Source organism: Cervus elaphus, chromosome 18, assembly GCF_910594005.1.
Source record: "Cervus elaphus chromosome 18, mCerEla1.1, whole genome shotgun sequence".
In the NCBI taxonomy this organism is placed as follows: Eukaryota; Metazoa; Chordata; class Mammalia; order Artiodactyla; family Cervidae; genus Cervus; species Cervus elaphus.
Window position 1 is genome coordinate 57003218 of NC_057832.1, and position 26223 is coordinate 57029440.

The following is a 26223-nucleotide window of genomic DNA, read 5'->3' on the forward strand; positions in this document are numbered from 1 at the left end:
CCCCGGGCCACTGCCGGGCGCCTCCCTTTTAGGGGAGTGTCGGACCCCGGCAACCTCCAGGCCGGAAGCCTCGCGCCCCAAGGGCCTCTCCTTAAACCGAATTTTCTTTGAAAGGCTACAGAGTAAATTAAGTGTTTCTCTATTTAGGTGTGAAGAAAAACAATGACACTTCAATGGGCGGCAGTTGCAACTTTTCTTTACGCTGAAATAGGACTCATTTTAATCTTCTGTCTACCTTTTATTCCTCCTCAGAGGTAGGAACCCACCAAATCGTTACAGCAATGTATATGATGAGCTCTTTAGACGGTTGAGTGTGTTACGGAAAAAGTTTTCTTAAAAGAATTTCAATGCTGATTCTATAAAAGGCGCTCTTTAAAAATAAACTCACACGCCAATTAAGTAATAGCTAATGACCATATTAAAGTATCACTTCATAAAACTTTTTATTATATGTACAAATTGGAGAAGAGCATGGCAACCCACTCCAGTATTCTTGCCAGGAGAGTTCCATGGACAGAGTAGCCTGGTGGGCTGCAGTCCATGGGATAGCACAGAGTCGGACACGACTGAGCGAAGGAGCACACACATATGTACAAATAACTTTTCCCCCTCCCTTCTAAAAGGAGAAGGTCCTCCTCCCTCTTCCTTTTGGTTATGTGATGTAATAAAGTGATGGTCATCCTTTTTACATGTCTTGTTAGCTTTTACTTTTGTTTTATTGCCCTGAATTAGAATAGTGAGCCAAATAAAAGTAAATGGATAAATGATGTTTACAGTACACCATAATGCAGAGATATTTCACTGGAACAGTGGAAAGACAATTTGGAAACTTATGCCAATAAATGATTCTTAGTTTTGGTCTTACATAATTCATTTGTATTCATTTAATGGCAGTTTTACTACTTTATCCCCATGCAGAATTAATGAGTATAAATTAAAAGTGCTGAATATGCAAAGTATCAGAACCATTCCTTAACATGAGTTTCTTAGTAAAAGACTGTCAAAGATCTTTCAGTAGGATTTCAGTTGTAGCCTTAACTCTCTCCACCCCTATTGTAACCTACTTTTTAGGAGTTCAGTTTTAGATCCAGACTTGGCAGTGTGAATGTGTAAAAATGTTGCAACACATTTGTTCATGTAAAAGAAAATCTTTCATTAATGAGATCCTACAGATAACCCACTGAAATTTAGTAAGATTCCTTGACTTGAAGAGACTTATGAAGGTTTTTATCTTTTTTTTAAATTGGGGTATAATTGCTTTACCATATTGTGGTAGTTTCTGGGGTATGATGAAGTCAGTCAGCTATATGCATACATATGTTCCCTCCCTCTTGGGCCTCTCTCCCACCCCATCCCCTTTTCTTACCCATCTGAGTCATCACAGAGGACTGACCTGAGTTTCCTGTGCTTTAGCATGTTCCCACTAGCTAGCTACTTGATGAGTAGTAGTGAATATATATGTCAATCCCGATCTCCCAGTTCACCCCCCCACCCCACTCCCACCCTGACCTTGTGCCCACAAGACTGTTTTCTGCATCTGCATTTCTCTTCCTGCCCTGCGGACAGGTTGGTTCTTCTTCAGGGTCCAGTAATCTTCCACAACTTTTAACTTTCTTCTTACCTACCTGGATTTCTACTCACTTCCGTTTTTATCTCTCAGCTGTGCCATCACTATTTTCTTGCTTACGAAAGAAAAAATAGAATTATAAGAAGGGTCCTTTGAGATTTTTGAACTTTATTCAACCTATTCATTCTATGAGAAGGTGGCCTAAGGTCATCTAGTTGAGCTTTGGCAGATTCAGGATAAGAATCTGCTCCTCAGTCTAGTGCTCTATTTCATCACCTTGTCTCTTATCCTAAACATCTAACATCTAACTTATAGAAGTTTAGGATTTGAAAAAAAAAAAATTTGTCAGTTGATCTTTTCTCCCTCAAAATGGTTTATAGATTATGGGTCTTTTTCTTCCTATCAAATAATATATTTTTTTCTATCCTGATAAAGTAGCTGTTTGGTAGATTTGAGTACATGTACACATATTACATAAATATATCCTCTTGGACAAATATACACTAGAAAAACATGGTATATATATATATATGTATATATGTATGTCCACAGATCATTTACAATATGTCCTTATTGTGTGTATTCACATCTTTTTATCCTTTTACATGTGTAATCACCTTACTGTTCAAAGAAAGGGCTTCAGTGTTCATTTATCATACTTTGGCTCTCTACTTTTGTTTTTCTCACATAACCCACTAGGGAAAGACACATATTCAGAGATTAGACTGCCTGGGGTTATATCAAAACTCTGCATACTACTGTATGACTTTGGGCAAGTTATTTACCATCTCTGGCCAGAGATGTAAAATGGAGGTTTACATCTGTAAACCTTCCTCATCTGTAAAATGCAGGTAATACTAGTATCCACCTCATACGGTGGTTTTGGTGATTAAATGAGCTAAGCCATGTAAAAGTGCTTAGAAGGGAAGTATAGTAAAGACTCTACATAGTAACTGTTATTAGCTTTTCCTTATATCAAGCCTTATAAACTGCTAATTGTTCCCTCTGGTGGGGGCGGGTCTCCTTTTGTGTTCCCTTTTGTATTGTTGATTTACTTGAAATGTGAATTTACATTTGGACCTAGGTCAAGGTATTGCTAGTTCTCTTTCTAAAAATACAAATCTTTGTAATGTAAAATTTGAATAGTATTCTTGGAGTTGGAAGCAAAGAGGCAAAAAAAACTGCATCCATATCAACTCTGTCTCCCCACAAACTTCAGGTTATTATTAGAGTTGTTTTCAAAACATAATCTTAAGGGACTTCTCTGGTGGCACAGTGAATAAGACTCTTGCCTGCCAGTTCAGGGGACACGGGTTCAGTCCTTGGTCTGGGAAGATTGCACATGCCACGGAGCAGCTAAGCCCATGCACCACAACTGTTGAGCCTGCGTTCTATACCCTGCAAGCCACAACTACTGAACTCACTTGCTGCAATAGAAAAGCCTGGGGGCGACAGTCCATGGGGTAGCCAAAGAGTCGGAGACAACTGAGCGACTGAGCATGCATAGAGCTTCTCCATCATTGGCTGCAAAGAAAATAATCAGCCTGATTTTGGTATTGACCATCTGATGATTCCATGTGTCGAGTCAACTCTTGTGTTGTTGGAAAAGGGTGTTTGCTATGACCAGTGTGCTTTCCTAACAAAACTCTGTTAGCCTTTGCCCTGCTTCATTTTGTACTTTAAGGCAAGTTTGGCCTATTACTTCAGGTGTCTCTTGACTTCCTATTTTTGCATTCCAGTCCCCTGTGATAAAAGCACATTGTTTTTTGTGTGTGTTCTTGAAGGTCTTCATAGTACCATGAAGCTTCAGCTACTTTGGCATTTAGTGGTTGGGGCATAGACTTGAATACTGTTAACGTTGAATGGTTTGCCTTGGAAATGAGCCAAAATCATTCTCTCGTTTTTGAAATTTCACCCAAGTACTGCATTTTAGACTCTTTTGTTGATTATGAAGGCCTACTCCCTTTTTTTCTAAGGGATTCTTGCCCACATAGATACAATGGTCATCTGAATTAAATTCGCCCATTCCCATCCATTTTAGTTCACTGATTCCTAAAATGTGGATGTTCACTCTTGGCATCTCCTGCTTGACCACGTCCATTTTACCTTGATTCATGGACCTAACATTCCAGGTTCCTACGCAATGTTCTTTACAGGATCAGACTTTACTTTCACCACCAGATACATCCACAACTGAGCGTCATTTCTGCTTTGGCCCAGCTGCATCATTCTTTCTGGAACTATTAGTAATTGCCGTTTGCTCTTCCCCACTAGCATATTAGACACCTTCCAACTGGGGCGGGGGTTGGGGGGCGCTCATCTTCCGGTGTCATATCTTTTTGCCTTTTCATTCTGTTTATGGGGTTCTTACAGCAAGAATACTGGAGTGGTTTCCCATTTCTTCCTCCAGTTGACCACGTTTCATCAGAATTCTTCACGATGACCCGTCCATCTTTGGTGGCCCTTTACAGCATGGCTCATGGCTTCATTGAATTACACAAGCCCTACGCTTGTGTAGTGGCCCGCACGCCACTACAAGGCTGTGGTCCATGAAAGGAAATTTGAAGTTTACCTAAGTGCTTATCTTTATATGTCTCCTTTGGACTCAGTTAATGTGTTACTCATTTAAAATGCCCTCGTGTGAAATTTGGTACCTTTTCAGTTTGTCACTCTTTGCCATGGGTAACTCATGCTTTCTTACCTATGTGTCTTTGCTCATATTCATTCCATCTAGACTGTTGCCCTATTTCATTTTCTCTATGTTCAAGTAATGATCTGAATATAATTACTTGGGTATAAACACACATAAAAATCCCTTGAGAGAGAGAGAGAGATATATATTTTTTTTCTTTTTTTGCTACGCCATGCATCTTATGGGATCTTAGTTACTCAACCAGGGATTGAAACTGGACACTCAGCAGTGAAAGTGCAGAGTCCTAACCACTGGACTGCCAGGGAAGTCCCTTTCAAGCTATATATTTAAGATTTTTGCTCTTTACTATGTATGTAATACAGTATTATACACACATTGTAGAATAGCTCAGTGATTTAATGTGTGTATAATAGTCCAGTGATTTTCTTAATTTCCTTATGGTAAAAGTAGAAAAACTTTTTTTACTTGGAGTAGCCATTGAAACTGCATCTATTTTTTTATTATAAAAATAAATAGTGTAGAAAGTCAGACCCCTTAAACCTGAAATGTTATTAGTTGTCAGAATAATAGATCTTTGTTATTTCTGAGTTATTATCCTGATAAGGAAAATGATATAAAGTGATAACTTCTATCAGTAATTTAACATTTTTACTGTGAGAATTCCTATTTAAGGTTTTGATGATGTGTATTTACTTCAGAAGTTACTTTTACTTAAGAATATTTAAGCCACCAGACAGAAGATAATCAAATGTCAGATTTTTATTAAATTTGAAAGTTGTTCTTTATTTCATGAGATATTCTTATTGATAAGAATTGACAACTCTCTTACATGACAAAAAATTAAATTTCCGTAGTTCTTTTCACTCACTACACAATTGCCAAAATGTTAATTTAGTGTTTAGAAAGTATCTCAACGTGTTCTCTTGACTTTTTACACCTAATGTCATTGTATTGCTTTACAGATGGCAGAAGATATTCTCCTTTAGCGTTTGGGGTAAAATTGCAAGTTTCTGGAACAAGGCTTTTCTTACTATTATAATCCTATTGATTGTTCTGTTTCTAGGTAAGTACTAGAGTCCTCCTTTGACTAAGCTTAACTATAATTTTTTATATTATTATTATCATTAATGAATTATTATTGATTGGTTTTTAATTAAGTTGGTGCTGCCATTGGTATACAGTTGACTTGGTATAATATATGATAGTATATGGAGTAGATAATTGATATGTTGATAGATATTATTACTTTTATATATATACAAGCATAAATTGCAGCAGAGTACAGTGGTTCTTAATCTCTTTTATGTTGTTTTAAGATTTAAATGCTGCGATGCATAGCCTAGTTTTCAGAATTAGCAGTTATACAGTCCTTTGTTATTGTGGTCTTAGTTGTCCATAGGTTTAACTATTTGGGAGACAAATAGAGCAATGGCCTTCAAAAGAAGTTTTAGATGCAGGGTGTGAATCTTGATTGGACCCTGGTTGAAAGACAACTATAGCACAGACATTTGGGTACTACTGCAAAAATTTGAATATAGACTATTTGTTAGATAACATTAGGGAGTTTTTGTTAACTTTAGTTATGATATCAATGTTGTTATTATATAGAAGAAGTCAGCCACCTATAACCTGCAGACCAGTTGCCTATTTTTGTAAATAAAGTTTTATTGGAACATACCATGCTATTCTGTTTATGTGTTGTCTATGTATGAACAACTACAGAGTGCAGTAGTTGAAACAGAGACCGTGTGGCCTAACATACACAACTTGCTCTTTACAGAAAAAGTTTACCAACACCTGTTACATAGGGTTATGTCCTTATGCTTAGGAATTGCATGCTGAAATACATAGAACTAAAGTCTCATGATATTTACAACTTACTTTCAGTTGGTTTAAAAAAAAATAAATATGGCAAATGCTAACAATTGTTGAATCTAGGTAGTGGAAATATGGATGTTTATTGTACTAGTTTTTCCGCATGTTTGAAATTTTCATAACAAGCACCTTAGAAATTAGAAGCAAGCTTTTTTTTTTGAAGTGGAAAAGAATAGCTTTACTTGCTTTGTCAGGCAGAGGGGGCCACAGTGGGCTAATGCCCTCCAAACTGCATGTCCCAACCTCGAAGGGGTAGTGAAGAGTTTTATAGCAATGTTTCAAAGAGGGCGTGATCAGTTTGTGCACATCCTTCTGAGGGGTTGGTGGTGAGGCAGTTGAGAGTCAGCATTATCAACCTTCTGTTTCCAGCCAATCCAGGGTCTACATGCTTGTGTGCAGCATACAGTTAACCTCTTTCACCTAGTGAGGGGTTCGTCTCAAAAATGTGCAGATTTTTCCATCATTTCCCTATTTGATTATTGGTCGTCAGTAGTAGAAAACTCTTAATAGTCAAAATATCTGTCCCTTGATGCCAGGGTGGTTCAGCTTCTGGCCGTGGGTATAAATCCTGTCCCTTGGTGACAGGCCTCCGTTATGTTTGTCCAGATGCTGCCAGAGGTATTGCAACATCCCAGACACTACTTTTCTCTTGAAGTAGACTCTTAAGGTTTTTGTCAGGTTAGAAATTCCATGAGTCAAAATAATTGCCATGCTTTTTAGGAGTAAATTGCCATGCTTTTTAGAAGCTTTTAAGAACTGAGCTCAGAGAGATTATGTAACTTGTCAGAGATCACCCAGCTACTTCTTGGCAATTCAGCTTTTAATACCAGTGCAGTGTGTTGTCCCTCAGAGTTGTGTTGTGAGTTAGGCAGGTTTCACAGGTGTCAGCCTGGGGCCATAACCACCATGTGTGCCACTCTCTTGTGAGAAAATGTTTCTCATCTTCCATATTACTAACTTCTGGAGGGGAATCCTCTTTATAAACTGGAAATAAATGGCATGAGAAGGTATGAGTAAGTCATTGCATCAGGATGTGAATGGATTTGCACTTCACTTCAAACTGTATTTGTCTCATGGTATGTTCTTAATGTTACTGACTGAATCTCTAGCCATAGAAGAAATCACAGCAAGCAGGTGAAAAACAATTAGGAAAACCAGGTTCCAACTTTGTCACCAGCTAACTAAATGACCTTTGGAATGTCATTTCATCTCTCTGAGTTTGGTTTAGCCATTTGCAAAATAGAGAGAGGAAATAATCTCCACAGCTCTTAGTAGCTCTAAGAGTGTACTGTGTCCTTCTAACTCTAAAATTATCACAAGAATTTCTACTGAAAACTGCCACATAGCCATATAAAGAATGACAACTTTAGCCAAGGTTCTTTTGGTTACATAAATCAGAAACCAGCATCAGCTCACTTGAGCATGAAAGGGAAAATTAAAATATAGGGTTGTTTCAGTGTGGCCTGAAAAATGAAGGAAGCCAAATTCATAGGAAGTGAAGTGTCCTTTTAGTGTCCTGTATTTCTCCCTTGGTCTACTTCTTCTTCCTGATCGCTACAGACTCTGATACTCAATTTCCAGGCCAGAATTATATACAGCTGCTAAGTTTTGTCATGCCAGCCATATGTGAGGATTAACTAGCCATTTCTAAATTCCAATTCTAAGGAAGAAAAAAATCATAACACTGGGTATCCAATCCTCATCTGAGAAGCTATGGCCAGGGTCCAGGATCACAGAGCAAAATCATGGCTGCTGGCAGGAGCCTACATCTATGGGCAGAGGAAGTAATTAACTCCCAGAGAATAGGAACATCATGGATGATTAATGTGGGGCCTTTAACCCTGGATGATAAAGACAGTCAAACTGGGACTTACCCATGAAGTCTCAGTGTTTCCGTCTCAGAACAGGGGAATAACACCTACTTCACTAAAGTGTTGAAAGAATAACATGCACATACATATGTAAAGTACGTAGTCCACTGTTCTCATCCACTAAAATGACATTGGTGTAAATAATGCAGACCCAGTAGGTTTGAATTACTCAACATAATTCATCTTTTATTTTGGAATTTTTTCCTTGTTGGTGTAATAATCATTACTAGATGTTTATATTCCTAGAGCCAATACTAACTGCAAAGTGTGTATGTGTTTTAGCAAGTTGGAACAGGCAGAAAGGAAGTAGGAAACCCAGGAGAATTTATTTAGTGTCAGCAGAAATGTTCCTTGGGAATTTGAACGCTTACAGAATTGATCCCACAAAAAAATGATCTCCATGTGCCTTATAGAAAATTGACTAAGTGTCACATCCTCCTCTTATTGTTGCCCCCCCATCCCACTTTTCAGACACGGTTTCTTTACTATTATATAAGCAATGCATTCTACAAATGGGTTTGTGTTTTTCTGTGGTAGAACTGCTTAATCTTTAGCATTTCTGCATAATGGATCCAGGAGTATTTATTCCTGTTTAATTGCCAAGTAGTAATGACATCACACTTCACAGGTGGCTCAGTGGTAGAGAATCCACCTGCCAATGTAGGAGACACAGGTTCTGTCCCTGGTTGGGAAGATCCCCTGGAGAAGGAAATGGCCACCCACTCCAGTATTCTTGCCTGTAAAATCCCATGGATAGAGGAGCCAGGCAGGCTACAGTTCATGGGGTCACAAGAGCCAGACACAACTTAGCAGCTAAACAACAAGGAAAACAACAATGACTTCAAAGTACTGTTTGGTTCCTCTAGACTGCTCAAAATAGCTCATAAAGACTGTTTTCTTTTTAGTTGTTTTGTAGTGGTTGGCATGCTCTTATTGTTTTGAGGCAGTCTTAGAAATTACCAAAAAAAAGGAAATCTTGCCTTTTGTGTCCACATAAATCGACCTTGAGGACATTATGCTAAGTGAAAGACGAATACTGTAAGATCTCATTCGTATGTGGAATCTTAAAAAATGAAATCAAGTTCATAGATACAAGGGACAGATTGGTGGTTGCCAGGGGTGGGGGTGGGCAATATAGGTAAAGGGAGTCAAGACATATAAGCTTCCAGTTATAAATAAGTCATAGAGATATAATGAACAGCATGGTGACTTAGTTAATAATTCTGTACATTCAAATTGCACATTTGAAAATTGCTAGGAGAGTAGATGTTGAAAGAAATTTTGCATCACAAGAAAAAAGAAATTCTCTAAATGTATGGTGATGAACTTGTAACTATTTTACAGTATATACAAACATCAAATTATTATTTTTTTTTTACACAAATTAAAACAGGATTAGCAAATTACAAATAGAAGGAAGCTTCCTCATTCTGATGAAGAGCATCTACAAAAGTCTAGAGCTAGTATCATCCTTAGTCAGCTATTGAAAGTTAGCCCTGTAAGGTTGGGAACAAAGCAAGGATATTCACTTTAACTATTTTTGTTCAATTAAGTAATAGATTTTCTAACCGAGATAATAAGTTAAGAAAAATATACAAAGCATTAAGATTTTAAATTAAAAAGTAAAACAGTCATTTGAAGATGACATGATTATTTATTTAGAAAATCCTAAAGCATCTACAAGAAAAATACTGTGTCAAAGAAGTATAGTGCATCACAAAATACAAGGTCAATATACAAAATGAAGTGCATTTCTATGCTATTAAGCAACAATTCAAAATTGAAAATTTTTTAATTACTTTTATAAGTGCAACAAGAAGCCTAAAAACTTCTTGTTTTTAGAAAAGAACTTTATAAAGGATGTACAAGATCTCAACACTTAAAGCTACAAAAACATTGTTGGAAGGAATTAAAGAAAATGGAAATAAATGATTTTTTTTCAGTTGAAAAAACTCACTATCATTGCAATGAAATAGCACTTCATACTCACTAGGATAGTTATAATCTAAAAGACAGATAATAACAAACGCTGATGAAGATGTGGAGAAATTGGAACCATCCCAATTTACATTACACTGGGAATGTAAACTGATAAAGCTGCTTTGGGAAAAGTTTGGCAGTTCCTCAAAAAGTTAAACATAGAGTTACCATGCATGCATGCTGAGTCACTTCAGTCATGTTCAGCTCTTTGCAGTTCTGTGGACTGTAGCCCACCAGGCACCTCTGTCCATGGTATTCTCCAGCTAAGAATACTGAAGTGGGTTGCGATGCCTTCCTCCAGGACATCTTCCCCACCCAGGGATCGAACCTGCTTCTTTTACATCTCTTGCATTGGCAGACAGGTTCTTTACCTCTAGCACCACTTGGGAGTTACCATATGATCCAGCAATTCCACTCATAGGTATATACCAAGAGAAATGAAAACATATGTCAGTATAAAAACTTGTACATGAATCTTCATGGCACCATGGTTCATAATAGCTAAAATCTGGAGAAAATCCAAATATCCATCATCTCTTGAATGGATAAACCAAATGTGGTGTAGCTGTACAACAGAGAATTATTCAGTTATAAAAAGTAATAAAGCAAGTTCATCTATGTAACTTGATGCAACATAGATGAACCTTGAAAATATTATGTGAGGTAAAGGAAGCCAAACACGAAAGAATACATAAAATATTATTCCATCTATATCAAATGTCCAGAAGAGCCAAATCCATAGAGGCAGAAAGTAGATCAGTGGTCGCCGGGACGTGCAGGGAGAGCGAGGATGGACACTTCCTGTTTGGGTTGATGAGAATGGCCAGGTGTTGGTTACACAACTTTGTGAATACACTCAAACCACCAAGTACAATTTTAAGGGTAAGTGTTATATGAATTTTAGCTCAAAGTGCTATTAAAAAAATTAAGTAAAATAGGGGTTAAAATTAGCTGTTTTTCAACTAGAGTCTCTTTCCTATAAGGCAGTGACTCTTCCCTAGGAATGTTTATGACTGCGTGAAAGGAACAACCTAACTTGCTTATATTCCATTGGTCTTTGTGACATAGAAGGCAGATACCTTCCCAGGAAACTACAAGAATCCAGTGGCTTAAGAGTACACCAAATAAAGATGCTAATCTGAAATCTGTCTCCCACTAGAGAATAGTGATTCCCCTGAATCTGAGACTTAGCAGAACTGAAAGTATCAAAAGAGCAGCTCTCTGAACATTTTCAGTAACAGGTGCCATCCACAGGACACTTGAGGGATCATATACTACCATAGGTCAATCCCATTTCAACAAATTTTTGCCAGTAGAAATCTCAGCATAACCAAACACTTCTAACATGTCAATAATTTAAAATAATAATAGCCTATATATAAAATAGGTAAACAACAAGGACCTGCTGTATAGCACAGAATTATATTCAGTATCTTATAATAACCTATAATGGGAAAAATCTCAAAAAGGAATAAAGATAACTATATAACTGAATCACTCTGCTGTATACCTGAAACTATGCAAATCAACTCTACTTCGGTTTTTTTTAAAAAGAGTAATACTTCAGTCAGTCAGTTGTGTCCGACTCTGCGACCCCATGGACTGCAGCACACCAGGCTTCCCTGTCCACCACTAACTCCCGGAGCTTGCTCAAACTCAGGGCCTTTGAGTCGGTGATGCCATCCAGCCATCTCATCCTCTGTCATCCCCTTCTCCTCCTGCCTTCAATCTTGCCCAGCATCGGGGTCTTTTCTAATGAATCAGTTCTTCACATCAGGTGGCCAGTGGCCAAAGTTATTGGAGTTTCAGCTTCAGCATCAGTCCTTCCAATGAATATTCAGCATTAATTTCCTTTAGGATGGACTGATTTGATCTCCTTGCAGTCAAAGGAACTCTCAAGAGTCTTCTCCAACACCACAGTTCAAAAGCATCAGTTCTTGGTGCTCAGCTTTCTTTATAGTCCAACTCTCACATCCATACATGACTACTGGAAAAACCAGAGCTTTGACGACATGGACCTTTGTTAGCAAAGTAATGTCTCTGCTTTTTAATATGCTGTCTAGGTTGGTCATATCTTTTCTTCCAAGGAGCAAACATCTTTTAATTTCATGGCTGCCGTCACCATCTGCAGTGATTTTGGAGCCAAAAAATTAAAGTCTGTCACTGTTTCCATTGTTTCCCCATCTATTTGCCATGAAGTGATGGGACTAGATGCTATGATCTTACTTTTTGAATGCTGGACTTTAGGCCAGCTTTTTCACTTTCCTCTTTCACTTTCATCAAGAGGTTCTTAGTTCTTCACTTTCTGCCATAAGGGTGGTGTCATCTACATATCTGAGGTTACTGATATTTCTCCCAGCAATCTTGATTCCAGCTTGTGCTTCATCCCGCCCAGCATTTCGCATGATGCACTCTGCACATAAGTTAAATAAGCAGGGTGACAGTATCCATCCCTGACACACTCCTTTCCCAGTTTGGAAAGAATCCTTTGTTCCATGTCCAGTTCTAACTGTTGCTTCTTGACCTGCATACAGATTTCTCAAGAGGCAGGTCAGGTGGTCTGGTATTCCCATCTCTTGAAGAATTTTCCACACTGTGTTGTGATCCACACAGTCAAAGGCTTTGGCATAGTCAATGAGGCAGAAGTAAGATGTTTTTCTGGAACTCTCTTGCTTTTTCGATGATCCAGTGGATGTTGGCAATTTAATCTCTGGTTCGTCTGCCTTTTCTAAATCCAGCTTGAATGTCTGGAAGTTCTTGGTTCACGTACTGTTGAAGCCTATCTTGGAGAATTTTGAGCATTACTTTGCTAGTGTGTGAGATGAGTGCAATTGTGTAGTAGTTTGAACATTCTTTGGCATTACCTTTCTTTGGAATTGGAATTGGAATGAAAACTGACCTTTTCCAGTCCTGTGGCCACTGCTGAGTTTTCCAGTTTTGCTGGCATATTGAGTGCAGCACTTTCACAGCATCATCTTTTAGGATTTAAAATAACTCAACTGGAATTCCATCACCTCCTCTGGCTTTGTTCATAGTGGTGCTTCTAAGGCCCACTTGACTTCTCATTCCAGGATGTCTGGCTCTAGGTGAGTGATCACACCATCGTGGTTATCTGGGTCGTGAAGATCTTTTTTGTACAGTTCTTCTGTGTATTGTTTCCACCTCTTTTTAATATCTTCTGCTTCTGTTAGGTCCATACCATTTCTGTCCTTTATGGTGCCCATCTTTGCATGAAATGTTCCCTTGGTATCTCTAATTTTCTTGAAGAGATTTCTGGTCTTTCCCATTCTATTGTGTTCCTCTATCTCTTTGCATTGATCACTGAGGAAGGCTTTCCTATCTCTCCTTGCTATTCTTTGGAACTCTGCATTTAAATAGGTATATGTTTCCTTTTCTTCTTTGCCTTTCTCTTCTTGTCTTTTCTTAGCTATTTGTAAGGCCACCTCAGACAACCATTTTGCCTTTTCGCAGTGTCTTTTTCTCAGGGATGGTCTTGATCACTGCCTCCTGTACAATGTCACGAACCTTTGTCCATAGTTCTTCGTCCATAGTTCAGGCACCAGATCTAATCCCTTGAATCTATTTGTGACTTCTGCTGTAAAAAAAATTATAGTAGATGTAATAAAAATGCTAGTGCAATAAGAGAAATGGGTTAGCCTGGAATTGATTGTAATGGCATATGACCTGTATATGTTATTGTCAATAGGTTGAATTTTAATGCAGTGTAGCCAGATATTAGAGACAGTGCAGTGATGGTAACTCCTAAATGAGTAGTAAAAAAGCAAAATACTGTTATATTCAAAGTTTACCACTGGCATCTATTTTGAGCATAATATCCTCCCATGTATTATAAAGAGACCCCCTAGCTTAAGTTCATTATCTAAAAGTTAGGTCACTTGGGCTAAATCTACTTTCCATTATATTAATAATCTTATATTCTTAAAAGCCAAAAGCAATGTGTTTCCTCTTTTTTTTAATAGATGCTGTGAGAGAAGTAAGAAAATATTCCTCGACTCATACTATTGAAAAGAGCTCAGCCAACAGACCTGCTGCCTATGAACATACACAAATGAAACTCTTCAGGTCTCAAAGAAATCTTTACATTTCTGGATTTTCATTATTTTTCTGGCTGTAAGTTTTTTTTAGCACAATTTTAAAACGTGATTTATGTTTCTCATTTTTTCCACCTATAGTGTAGATTTTTCTTCTCTACTATTTAGCACACTAACATCTTTTTTGAAAGAACTCAGATGGCAGACCCAAATAACACATAGGAATCCTGGCTTGTAGATTTGATAGGCCCAGAGGTCCCGCAGGATCTCGCGCCTGCTGCTGTCTGGAGCCTCGTCTTGTACTCTTTTCTGACACATGTACCACCGTTGCACCCACACTGTCCTTTGCTGCTCCTTCATTCATTCATTCATTGTTGCAACAAATATTTATTGAGTTCCTTTTGTGTACCCAGCTCCTTCCTACTTCAGGAACTTCACACCAACTTTCCCTTCTGCCAAAACACTCTTCCCTTCCCTCTCTCCCTGGGTAATTTCTGCTCGTCCTTCAGCTCCTTCCTCAGGTAAGCTGAGGCCTGTGACCCTCATTTCCCCAAAGTAGGTAGGTCTCCTACTGTACACTCCCATAGAGTGTATACTTTTCTTCCAAGTCTCATTTAATTACTTATGGTTGTAATTAAATACTGTTTTAACTCTCACCTCCCCAACTAAAGCCTAAACTCTTTGAGAACAGGGCCATTGTCTTGTTTCCAATTATATCCCCAATGCCTGGCACAGTAATTAACACTTAGCAATTCTTGAATTGAATACTTGAAGATAACGATTACTATTAATAACAATGGAGGTTACCCATCAATACAAGTAGGAGAGTAATTTTTAGGTTTAGCCAGCCTTCCATAGTGCTCTTTTTATTTATTTTTACTAAGAGGCATGTGGGATCTTATTTCCACAGCCAGGGATTGAATCCATGCCCTCTCCATTGGAAGCACAGGGGCTCAAGTCTTAACCCCTGACCACAAGGGAAATCCTGCACAGTGCTCTTTACGTAGCAGATTTTGAACTGAGGAGGAAAATTTCTTACTGGCCCTACCACAATGTCCAAAATTCTCTTTCTGCTCCTCCTGGCCAAAGTCCTCTACAGAGAAAAATAATAAGTCCCACTGAACCCACATTCCAAAAGTTAGTCTTCTGGCAAAAATTTCAAAGAAATGAGACACAAAAAAAAAAGAAATGAGACACAGGCTTGTTTTAACTACGACCTGGACTATGTATTTGTCTTCTTTAAACACTGGAGGAGGACATGGCAACCCACTCCAGTATTCTTGTCTAGAGAATGCCATGGACAGAGGAGCCTGGCAGGCTACAGTCTATGAGGTCACAGAGAGTCAGACATGACTGAGTGACTGAACACACACTTCTTTAAACATCCTCCCTTGCTTAAACATTACCACACTCACCCGTGAAGGGGAGTTACTGGATAATTAGTGCTTAAAGTCACAGTTCTTGGAGATTAGTCTAGTTATACACTACTCTGACATTTGTTTGATTTTCTTAGGGTGTTGAGACGTCTGGTTACCCTTATTACTCAGCTGGCAAAAGAGCTGTCAAACAAAGGAGTACTTAAACGTCAAGCAGAAAATATTAACCAGGCTGCCAAAAAATTCATGGAAGAAAATGAAAGACTGAAACGGGTATTTAAATTTTTTTTTTTAAAAAACTGGTGTAAATATTTTTGGTATTCCCAAGGGGTGGTGTGTTTTCTTCAGCCTCAAAAAGAGCATTTTTCTATTTTATAAGCAGAAAATGACCATAAATAACAGTATTCTACAATATGATTGTTCCAGAAGTATTTTATTATCTTTAGATTTGTGAATTCTCACAGTTTCCCTCAGTAGTAGACTAATGCCATTGGACCTACTCCCTATGATTCAAGGAGAAAACAGTTCTGGGAATATGAATTTTAGTTCCTTTATTACCATTAATTTTACTTCATAACTTAAAGCAAGTTTTAATAAGTCTCTCTTTTAAGTTTCCATTTCCCATTCAGTTGAATTACTGTTAAGACTTTATGTGTGTGTGTTTTTCTTTAAATGATGTTTATGTAAGAAGCAGATAAAAATAGTTGCTACAGATTGAAGACTGCATATAATATTTTCAGTCTCTAATTTGGATTATGTTGGTAATAATTCATTGAGAACCCTATGCTGTCTTTCCCCTGCTACTCAGGGAGAGTGAAAATCAGGTACTGATGTTTTCCATGTTAAGTAAAAAGAACAAATGAGAAAATGGAAGATACAAAATTACTTCGGGTATTTTTTTTCTTAACTTTAAAATTTAGGAGTCAGATCTCATAGCTTGAGTGCTTTCAGCTCATGTTAAGCCCTGTAACCTATAAGTTTTCCTATTTCTGCTTCTTAGAAAAAAAGTCAAAAGAACCATTCAGAAGTGAAACATTTTCTTAAATAATTCCTAACCTAATGTAATAAGATTATTTCCGTATTACAGATTAATGAAGTGCAATCAATTATAAATTACATCAAATTGTATTTATGTAAGGGCTCCCATGATAGCTCAGTTGGTAAAGAATCCTCCTGCAATGCAGGAGACCCCAGTTCAATTCCTGGTCAGGAAGATCTGCTGGAGAAGGGATAGGCTACCCACTCGTTTTCTTGGGCTTCCCTTGTGGCTCAGCTAGTAAAGAATCCACCTGCAATGCGGGAGACCTGTGTTTGATCCCTGGATTGGGAAGATTGCCTGGAGAAGGGAAAGGCTACCCACTCCAGTATTCTGGCCTGGAGAATTCCATGGACTGCATAATCCATGGGGTCGAAAAGAGCTGGACTCAATTGAGTGACTTTCACTTTCACTTTTCATATTTATGTAAAAAGTAAGTCTAACAGTAGAGAATTACCCAAATCCTAAAGCCTAGCCTCTTACAGAAAGGACTGTAAGCATCACCTTTTATTAATTCTAAAATAGTTACCTATTAACTAGAACAATATAAAGCTCTCTAAAACTATTGTTGTTCATTTGCGAAGTCGTGTCTGATTGTTCACCACCCCATGGACTGCAGCACACCAGGCTTCCTTGTCCTTCACTATCTCTGGAGTTTGCTCAAACTCCTGTCCATGGAGTTGGTGACGCTATCCAACCAACTTGTCCTCTGTCATCCCCTTCTCCTCCTGCCTTCAGTGTTTCTCAGCATCAGGTTTTTTCCCAATGAGTTGACTCTTCGCATCATGTGGCCAAAGTATTAGAGCGTCAGCTTCAGCATCAGTCCTTCCAATGAATATTCAGGGTTGATTTCCTTTATGATTGACAAGGTTTATCTCCTTGCTGTCTAAAGGACTCTCAAGAGTCTTCTCCACCACCTATTAAATAAGGGAAATGCAATAAGGGATTATTAAATCCCTTATTAAATAAGGGATTGCCAAAAAATATGTTTGATGCTACAGTATCATGGTCACCTGTTCAAAAAATGCATGTTTTATTTATGATGTCTGCCTTATTTCCACTACACAAATAGGATTCAGAAATGTTTCTTTGGGTAGATTTTAACAGCATCTTTTAAGGAAACATTTAAAGAATAAGCACTGGTTTGTATTTTTACTTTGTTTTGTTCTGTTTTGAAAAAAGCTTTGGTCCATAGACGTCATGTAACTTTCCGTTGGTCATCACGCTGTGTCAGTGTTTCTGTGTTCAGAAGCAAACAGTATGTCACCAGTGTTTCAGCAACACAGTCAGACTTATTTTGTATGTTAATATTATTTGCTTCATTTTCTGTCCTTTGATCTCATTTTATAATGGTAAAAACATCTCTTCATTCTCTATAAGAGACACATTATCTAATGGAAAGTGTTTTACCCTAAAGTTTAAGAGATTTGGGTGCCACTCCCAAATCTACCAGTAATTAATTAGCATTGTGATCTGGCAAGTCACCATATTTGTTCTGGGTCTCAAGTTTATAAATAATAGCTAACATTTTCACATGCTTCACAGTAAGGTATTAACTCTTTGAATTGTTGCAACCACCCTGGGAGGTTGGTGCTGTTAGTATTTGCATTTTATAGATGAAGAAATGGAGGCGCAGAAAGGTTAAGTGTCTTGTATAAAAATCATTCCACTAATGAGAGACAGAACTAAGGTTTGAATCCAGGCAGGCAGCTTGCCTCTAGAATCCACACTCTTAACCACATTGTTTTGTTCCCTTCGATCATATGCTAGCCCATGAAATGAATTGCAGATGATGCATGGGACCCCATTCTGCTATGATATTCAGTTAATGAAATAATTATGAAAGACCAATTAACTTATATGTGACTACTTTAAAATAACAACAATGATGGAGCTTTACTTCTTAGTTGTTTTTTCCCAACCACTTACCCAGGTGGGGTAAAGTGGGCAGGACAGTTTACATATGTATTACTGTAGCTGGTAGCTATAAAATTTCAGATTCCAGGGGTCTTGGTCTTTCTCCAGCATCAAGTTACACATAATAATAATTCAGTAATAAAGTTGAACAGGTTTATAGGTGCATTAGTGAAAGCTTATTTACAAGACCAACACCAAATTCAACTTTTCCAAGTCAGTGGCATATTAATTCAGTGTAAGCATTCCTGTAACTCATTGGTTCTCTTCCAATTTGGATAATCACTGAAGACTGTGTGAAATGAATTCAAGTGAAGTAATAGCAAGAATTGTGTTAAGTGGTCAACAGACCTGTAGAATTCAGAGGGATTTTTTTTCCCTAGTCTCTGCTCTAAAAAAAAGAAAAAAATTTTTTTATGTTAAAGATGTGAGACTTCTTCGATTTTAGTAGGTACTTTAGTTCTTTATCTCTTAAAAAAATATTCTTGGAATTATATATTCATTCAAGTTTTAATTCCTCCTTTGGATCTGCCTGATCTCTGTTGTAACACAGCAGTATTGTATTTGATCTTGTGCTACAGTATTTATGCTCATCTCATCGTTTCCACTAGCCTGAGTTTACCTGCGAGCAAAAGATTGTATTTCTGTTATATTTTTACTCCTTATACTACATAGTATTGTAGAATATTTGCATGTAGTAGTAGCAGTGCTAAGTGTAATTTTGTTTTGTTTTGTTTAATATATCAGTGTTTTAATATGTCAGTTTACATCAGGAAAGGAATCACCCTGCAGTAGAAATTCTTTTCTATGTCAGTCTATTTTAAATTGTCCTGAGTTAATTTTTTTTTCCTGACTGTTGAAGTTTTCTGTATCAAATTGCTGCTTTTTTACTTAGTCAAATAACCTATGTCAATATGTACATGTTCTGTTTTTCAAACATTAATTTAACATCTTTAACTAAACATCTTAAAATGTCTTTTTGATGTCAGCTACTTACTTCTATTAACACTGATGATTTCCATCCAGGCTATGAAATTTTTACCCTATGATGTTTTTATTTTAGTCAAATATTTTACTATTCAGATCTTAATTTTTCTTGCCTAGAAAAGATAAGCTATAAACATAAACACTTTAAAAGCCAGAATAGATTTGAAAATACAAAGAATATTATGAAAGATTAACTGAATAAAAGTAATTTGGAGACCATTCAATGTAAATTAGGTAGAATTGTCCAAGCAGAAAGGTGGCCCTGTCATACTCCACTTACCCATTTCTATCCTGAAAACATATTCTTTTACAAATCATCAATATAAAACTAGTCTGAGTAGACAGCTGTGCAGTTGGGACATAGAGGCTTTCCAAGTAATATTATCCTCAGAACTATTTTTTTCCTTAGATTAACATCACATATTAAGGAAAAGATATGTTTTATCTGAATACTTTTGAAAATATAATTTTAATTGTAGCCCAGCCAGAAACTCTTGTTATTTTCATGTCAGAGGTCTCAGTCATAGAAGAAATTGTGTGTGTGTGTGTTTGCCAAATACCAAGTTTCTGTTAACAGAAGTTTACATTGTAAAAAAGTATAAAGCACTGAAAAGGACAAAGAATAAAGGCCAATAATTTAAAATACGTTATTTAGCTCTTTTCCTAAAAAAATGCCTGGCTATTACAATCTAAGATTACTTCTTTCTATAACTCTCTTTTCTGATAGCTCTTGAAAAACTATGGCAAGGAAGAAGAACACGTTTTGGAAGCAGAAAATAAAAAACTAGAAGAAGACAAAGAAAAACTGAAAATTGAATTAAAGAAGGCTTCAGATGGTAACGTTGTATGCCTGCACAAAAGTAGAAGTATCATATTTTATGCTGTTAAACTTCACTGCTTTTGCTAAAACAAAACCAGTGGCTACATGTTCTTCTGGCTAAAATACCAAGGGTGACCTATTTACAAATTCCTGCTCAGATATGAAGATAAAACATTATTTCAGCCAAGAGAAACATGCTCTGTTTTACAGACAAACATGTAGGTGTTTCAGATCTGTGTTGTAAATACAAATGTTCCTGCCTTAGCAAAAGACCTGTGTTCCTGGAAAGTTGCTTGTAAACACATTTGGAAAATTATCACAGTTTTTCATCATAGTACATTGCTGCTAAAAGAAGCAATGACAGGAGGAAAGTTTTGGTTATAAGATAAGGTTATAATATTAGGGCTTGAGATAAGCCCTAATATTTTCTACTTGCCAGATATAAGGAAAACGTTCCTTGAAAGAAATGATATGGACAGAGTAAACCACAGGCTGGGATGTCAGTAGAGAGTTCAGTGTCTCATTCCAAAATACACTGCAATAAGGACTTGGGGTAGGGCGTCCCAACTCCCATTTCCCTGAAGGCAGCTATTTCTTCTGCATTTTTTGGTTTTTTGAAAAACAGTTCTTTTAGTATCTTCTTATTCTTAGACAAGGAACAAATTATTATTGCCTGCATCTGCATAGCACTGAAAAGTTCTAAATCTGATGTCATCCAGGAAACTGCCGCAAAGTTGATGGCTTGACCCCTGAGCAACATTCCAGCTTATGACAGATAGTCCTTGATGTTGTCCAGATACTGGGAACCTCTCAGGCAGAGTCAAGATAGTGATCAATGCATAGGCCTCTCCAATTTCAGATCTCTTCCACTGCTTTGTGTTGGAAATAAATTGGAGAACGTTCAGTGATTGAATAAAAAATACTTTATGCCGTTTGTAAGTTTAGATTTTTTTTTAAAAAATAAGGCCTCAGTATAAGTTTCTGTAATACACCTTGCCATTGTTGATTATGTATACTGTTTGGACAGAGTTGAGTTCATCAAGATGTATTTGCATTTGAAATGGAAAGCCTGAAGATAAAAGCTAATTGCTTAAAAAAATCGGTAGGATATTTCATCTGATATAAAATATATAGTCACTTTCCTGCTTCTTTTTTAAAGTAAAAAAAAAATCATTTAGAAGCAGTAAGTTAAAAAATAATTTACTCTTCCAGACAAAGTGGTAGATGGTGTGTTTGGTATAATATAGCTCAAAATGCTAAATCTCATAGTTGTACTTTTGGCTCTTCTGCAGTTCCAAACAATTTGGAACATGAGAACGAAGTTTTAACATTTGTATGAAAATAAATTTAGTAATCAGACATTTCAAAAGAGAAATAGTGTTCTTTTTTTACCCAACACAAAATATTGCTGGTAATCCTTATGAAGAATGCAAGGGACTATTTCGAAAATACCTTTAATTAGTTTAAAAAATGATTTTAAATTCATGCTTTTTTTTTTTTAATATCTGCCAAGGCTCCTTTTGCTTAAGTTGTAAGCAGAGCAGGACAGAAATAAAAGGCAGACAAGAGGAGGCTGTGTGCCGCTGCCTCTTAACCCTGGCCAGCTTAGCTTTTTTCTCCCTCTGCTTTTTAAAAAATCCAACTCATGTATTTTGAGTTTTAACTTCACAAGTCTGATATATAACTCTAAACGCAGTGTTATTTTGAGCAATATAAAGAAGCTCAATATTTCTTTGACAATTCAGATGTTTGGAGAAAATGAACTCTTTTATAATACAGGCATTTTGTTTACGATCTGATAACAAGCAATTCCAAGTTTCCTATTTGAAGTGTAGGCTGCAGAATACTTTCAAAGTGAATCAAGGTTGAGGTAAAAGCAGATTTTACCTGTTTGAGTATGTTCTGTTTGGTTTCCGCAAGGAGTGTAGTATTTTATGAACATGTTTTATTTTAGATAACATTGTTACTGACCTTGAGAAGATTCAAGTTCCATTTCTAATGGAGATATAACCCTGGCTGTGTTCTCTTGACCTATACTAGTCTTAATTCATTAAGACAAGAACTAAGAAATACATTAGTAGTTCAAGGTATGGATGAGTTCAGCAGCACAATGCTTTGTATATAGTACCATTCAAATAATATTCATAGATTTCTAAAAATTGAAAGTATTAAGACTGATGGTGCTTAAGAAATGTTTCAGGAAGTTCTCTTATATTTCAAAATTGAATAGAAAGGCAGTGTGGTGTATTTTTTAAAAGAGGTAAATAGAATATTGTCCTTATGCATGGTCTTACCCTTAGTGTTTCTTTATAATCTTAGTGAAACATTTTCTCCAAATATATTAGTGGAAGTGAAGCACAGATACAAATATCTGTTTAAACTGATTCAATCCAAATTGGGAAGGTATTATTCTGAAAGCAGATATTAAGAGCACTCACTCTATCAGCAGTGCCAAAATCTCCATCAGTTTTTAACCACCAGCTCAGATTTTTTACCAGTTAGTAAAAATTACCTGTGCTCCAATGCAGTCATATGACCCTAGTGAGCCAAAGGAGAGCGTGCATGTCCCCAAGCATCCAATTTACACTCAAGACTAACTTAGTCAGGTGTAAAGACCTGATCTGTCATTTTTAATGATCTGTTTAATGGTAACTCTGATGTCCCAGTGTGTGGAGTAATTGGGAAAGGGCACTGCCATGAAAAATGAGAACTTAAGCTCTGAAGAATTTACAAAGTTCACAAGCCCTCATAAGAAAAATACGTTGTATGTAGCAAAAAACTTTCTGATACCCAAGGAGATTGACTTCAAAAGATTCTTCCCAGGAGAGATTCCCAGGATTTATTCTTAATACCTTCTCAGTACTTATTCTTAAAACTAGAGGAAATACATATCATTCAGTCATTGCATGCATCCAGGCAATGATTTTAAGTGTGATTGAGTTGTATATGTCTCTTCCTCATTCCTTTAAGAGCAGAAGTATATCCATAGCATGCTACATTGAAAGTTCTCAGGACTGGCAGTCTAGTAGTAGAAGTTGAGTACTAGTGTATGTCTCCTACATAAAGGGAAAAGAAAAAGAAGAAAAGAAAAAAAAAGTGACTGAGGCAAATTCGTTGACCCTGCCGTTATTCTTTCTTCCTTTTCTTCCTTTCTTTTTCTTTCCATCAGCAATTTTGGAGGGAACTATTCAAACAACATTCATTGTAAGGTTGAATGTAAGAATCTGCCACATTGCAGATGAATTCTTTACTAGCTGAGCCACCAGGGAAGTCCGAGAATGCTGGAGTGGGTAGCCTATCCCTTCTCCAGCAGATCTTCCCGACCCAAGAATAGAACCGGGGTCTCTTGCATTGCAGATGGATTCTTTACCAGCTGAGCTACCAGGGAAGCCCATTCAAATAACTTATTCATTGTAAGATCATTTAACATGGAGCATAACTATCCTTAAAAAGCAACCTATTGAGGATACAGCAAATTTTTCTTTATTTTTCTTCTAGTTTTATTGAAATATAGCTGACAAATGGCACTGTATAAGTTTAAGGTGTGGAATTCCCAGGTGACTCAGTGGTCAAGAATCCACCTACCAGTGCAAGAGATTCAGGAGACACTGGTACGATCCCTGGGTTGGGAAGATCGCCTGGAGTAGGAAATGGCAAGCTACTCCAGTACTCTTGCCTGGGAAATTCCATGAACAGAGGAGCCTGTCAGATTACAGTCCATAGGATCACAAAGAGTCAGACACAACTTAGCAACTAAGCACACATGCATGCAAGTTTAAGGTGTACAGTTTAATAATTTGATTTATCAATACATGCATCATGAAATGATTATCACAATGTTTAGTGAACACCCTTCTCATTACAAAATTAAAGAATAGAAAAAACATTTTTTCTTGTGTTGAGAACTCTTAGGATTTGCTCTCTTCAGTTCAGTCACTCAGTCGTGTCCGACTCTTTGTGACCCCATGAATCGCAGCACGCCAGGCCTCCCTGTCCATCACCAATTCCCAGAGTTTACCCAAACCCATGTCCATTGAGTCGGTTATGCCATCCAGTCGTCTCGTCCTCTGTCATCCCCTTCTCCTCCTGCCCTTATCCCTCCCAGCATCAGGGTCTTTTCCAATGAGTCAACTCTTCGCGTGAGGTGGCCAAAGGATTGGAGTTTCAGCTTCAGCATCAGTCCTTCCAATGAACACCCAGGACTGATCTCCTTTAGGATTGGCAGGTTGGATCTCCATGCAGTCCAAGGCACTCTCAAGAGTCTTCTCCAACACCACAGTTCAAAAGCATCAATTCTTCAGCGCTCAGCTTTCTTCACAGTCCAACTCTCACATTCATACATGACCACTGGAAAAACCATAGCCTTGTCTAGATGAACCTTTGTCGGCAAAGTAATGTCTCTGCTTTTTAATATGCTATCTAAGTTGGTCATAACTTTCCTTCCAAGGATTAAGCGTCTTTTAATTTCATGGCTGCAGTCACCATCTGCAGTGATTTTGGAGCCCAAAAAATAAAGTCTGACACTGTTTCCACTATTTCCCCATCCATTTCCCATGAAGTGATAGGACCAGATGCCATGATCTTAGTTTTCTGAATGTTGAGCTTTAAGTCAACTTTTTCACTCTCCTCTTTCACTTTCATCACGAGGCTTAGTTCCTCTTCACTTTCTGCCATAAGGGTGGTGTCATCTGCATGTCTGAGGTTATTGATAATTAATCCCAGCAGTCTTGATTCCGGCTTGTGCTTCTTCCAGCCCAGCATTTCTCATGATGTACTCTGCATATAAGTTGAATAAGCAGGGTGACAATATACAGCCTTGACGTACTCCTTTTCCTATTTGGAAGCAGTCTGTTGTTCCATGTCCAGTTCTAACTGTTGCTTCCTGACCTGCATATAGGTTTCTCAAGAGGCAGGTCAGGTGGTCTGGTATTCCCATCTCGTTTTCCACAGTTTATTGTGATTTGCTCTCTTAACTTTCAAAACTAACATATACCGGTGTTAATTGTATTAATCATCTTGTACATTACATCCCTAGAACTTACTTATCTTATAACTGAAAGTTGGTACATTTTGACTGCCTTCTCTAATTCCCCCCGCCCCATATTGCTCTCTTTTTCTATGAGTGTGTTTTTGAAGTGTAATTGACTTATAGCACTATACTAGTTCCTTTTACACATCATAGTGATGTGATGTTTTAAACATTTCAAACTGATCACCACAGTAAGTCTTATTACCATGTCACCATACAAAGATAACACATAATTAATGACTGTAAATTTGCAACTGAAAATTTGTACTTCCTTTTTTTTTTTAAGTTTCTTCTCTTCTCATTATTATTATTATTATTATTGTTATAATGCAGGATGCAGGATCTTAGTTCCCCAACCAGGGATCTGACCTATGCCCCTTGCAGTGGAAGGGCTGAGTCTTAACCACTAGACCACTTGGGAAGTCTGGAAATTTGTACTTCTTAATCTCCTCACCTGTTTCTTTCTTCTCCTTAACTTCCCCCTCCCCCACCCCCACCCCTGGCAAACATTGTTTATTCTCTCTATATATAACTTTGTATCTTGTTATACAAGATACAAAGTTTTATCTTGTTACATTTGTTCATTTGTTTGTTTTTTTTTTATTGCACATAAAAATGAAATAATACAGTATTGGTCTTTCTCTGTGTGACTTATCTGACTTAGCCTACCTTCTAGGTCCAACCATGTTGTAACAAATGGCAAGATCTCATTCTTTTTTATTTATTTTTTTTTAATTTAATTTTATTTTTTTTCTCATTCTTTTTTATAGCTGAGTAATAATAATATTCTTGCCTGGGAAATCCCATGAACAGAGGAACCTGGCAGACTACAGTTCATGGTATCGCAAAGAGTCAGACACAACTTAGCAACTAAACAATAACAACAAATATTCCATTGTGTGTGTGTTTCGGTGTGTGTGTCACATTTTTTTTACCCATTTATCTATTGATGGGTAATTAGGTTGTTTCCATATCTTGACTGTTGTAACTAATGCTGCAGTGAAGTACATATATCTTATGTTCTCTAATTGGTGTTTTAGTTGTCTTCAGAGGAGTGCTATTG

At 37.2% G+C, this 26223-nt stretch overlaps 1 protein-coding gene and 1 non-coding gene across 4 annotated transcripts in view; both read left to right on the plus strand.

Annotated features, from left to right (window-relative positions):
* Positions 1-26223, plus strand: part of LOC122673825 (B-cell receptor-associated protein 29) — a 50230-nt gene that overhangs the window by 770 nt on the left and 23237 nt on the right. For all 3 annotated transcript variants that reach the window (XM_043871716.1, XM_043871715.1, XM_043871717.1), the window contains exons 2-6: positions 148-254; positions 5183-5283; positions 13927-14077; positions 15512-15647; positions 20039-20147. In XM_043871716.1, the coding sequence (XP_043727651.1) occupies positions 163-254; positions 5183-5283; positions 13927-14077; positions 15512-15647; positions 20039-20147 (589 nt within the window). In that variant the 5' untranslated portion in view covers positions 148-162. The remainder of the gene's footprint in view (positions 1-147; positions 255-5182; positions 5284-13926; positions 14078-15511; positions 15648-20038; positions 20148-26223) is intronic.
* LOC122675003 lies at positions 23072-23195 on the plus strand. The gene has a single exon (XR_006335159.1). It is a non-coding gene; the product is annotated as a small nucleolar RNA U109 (small nucleolar RNA).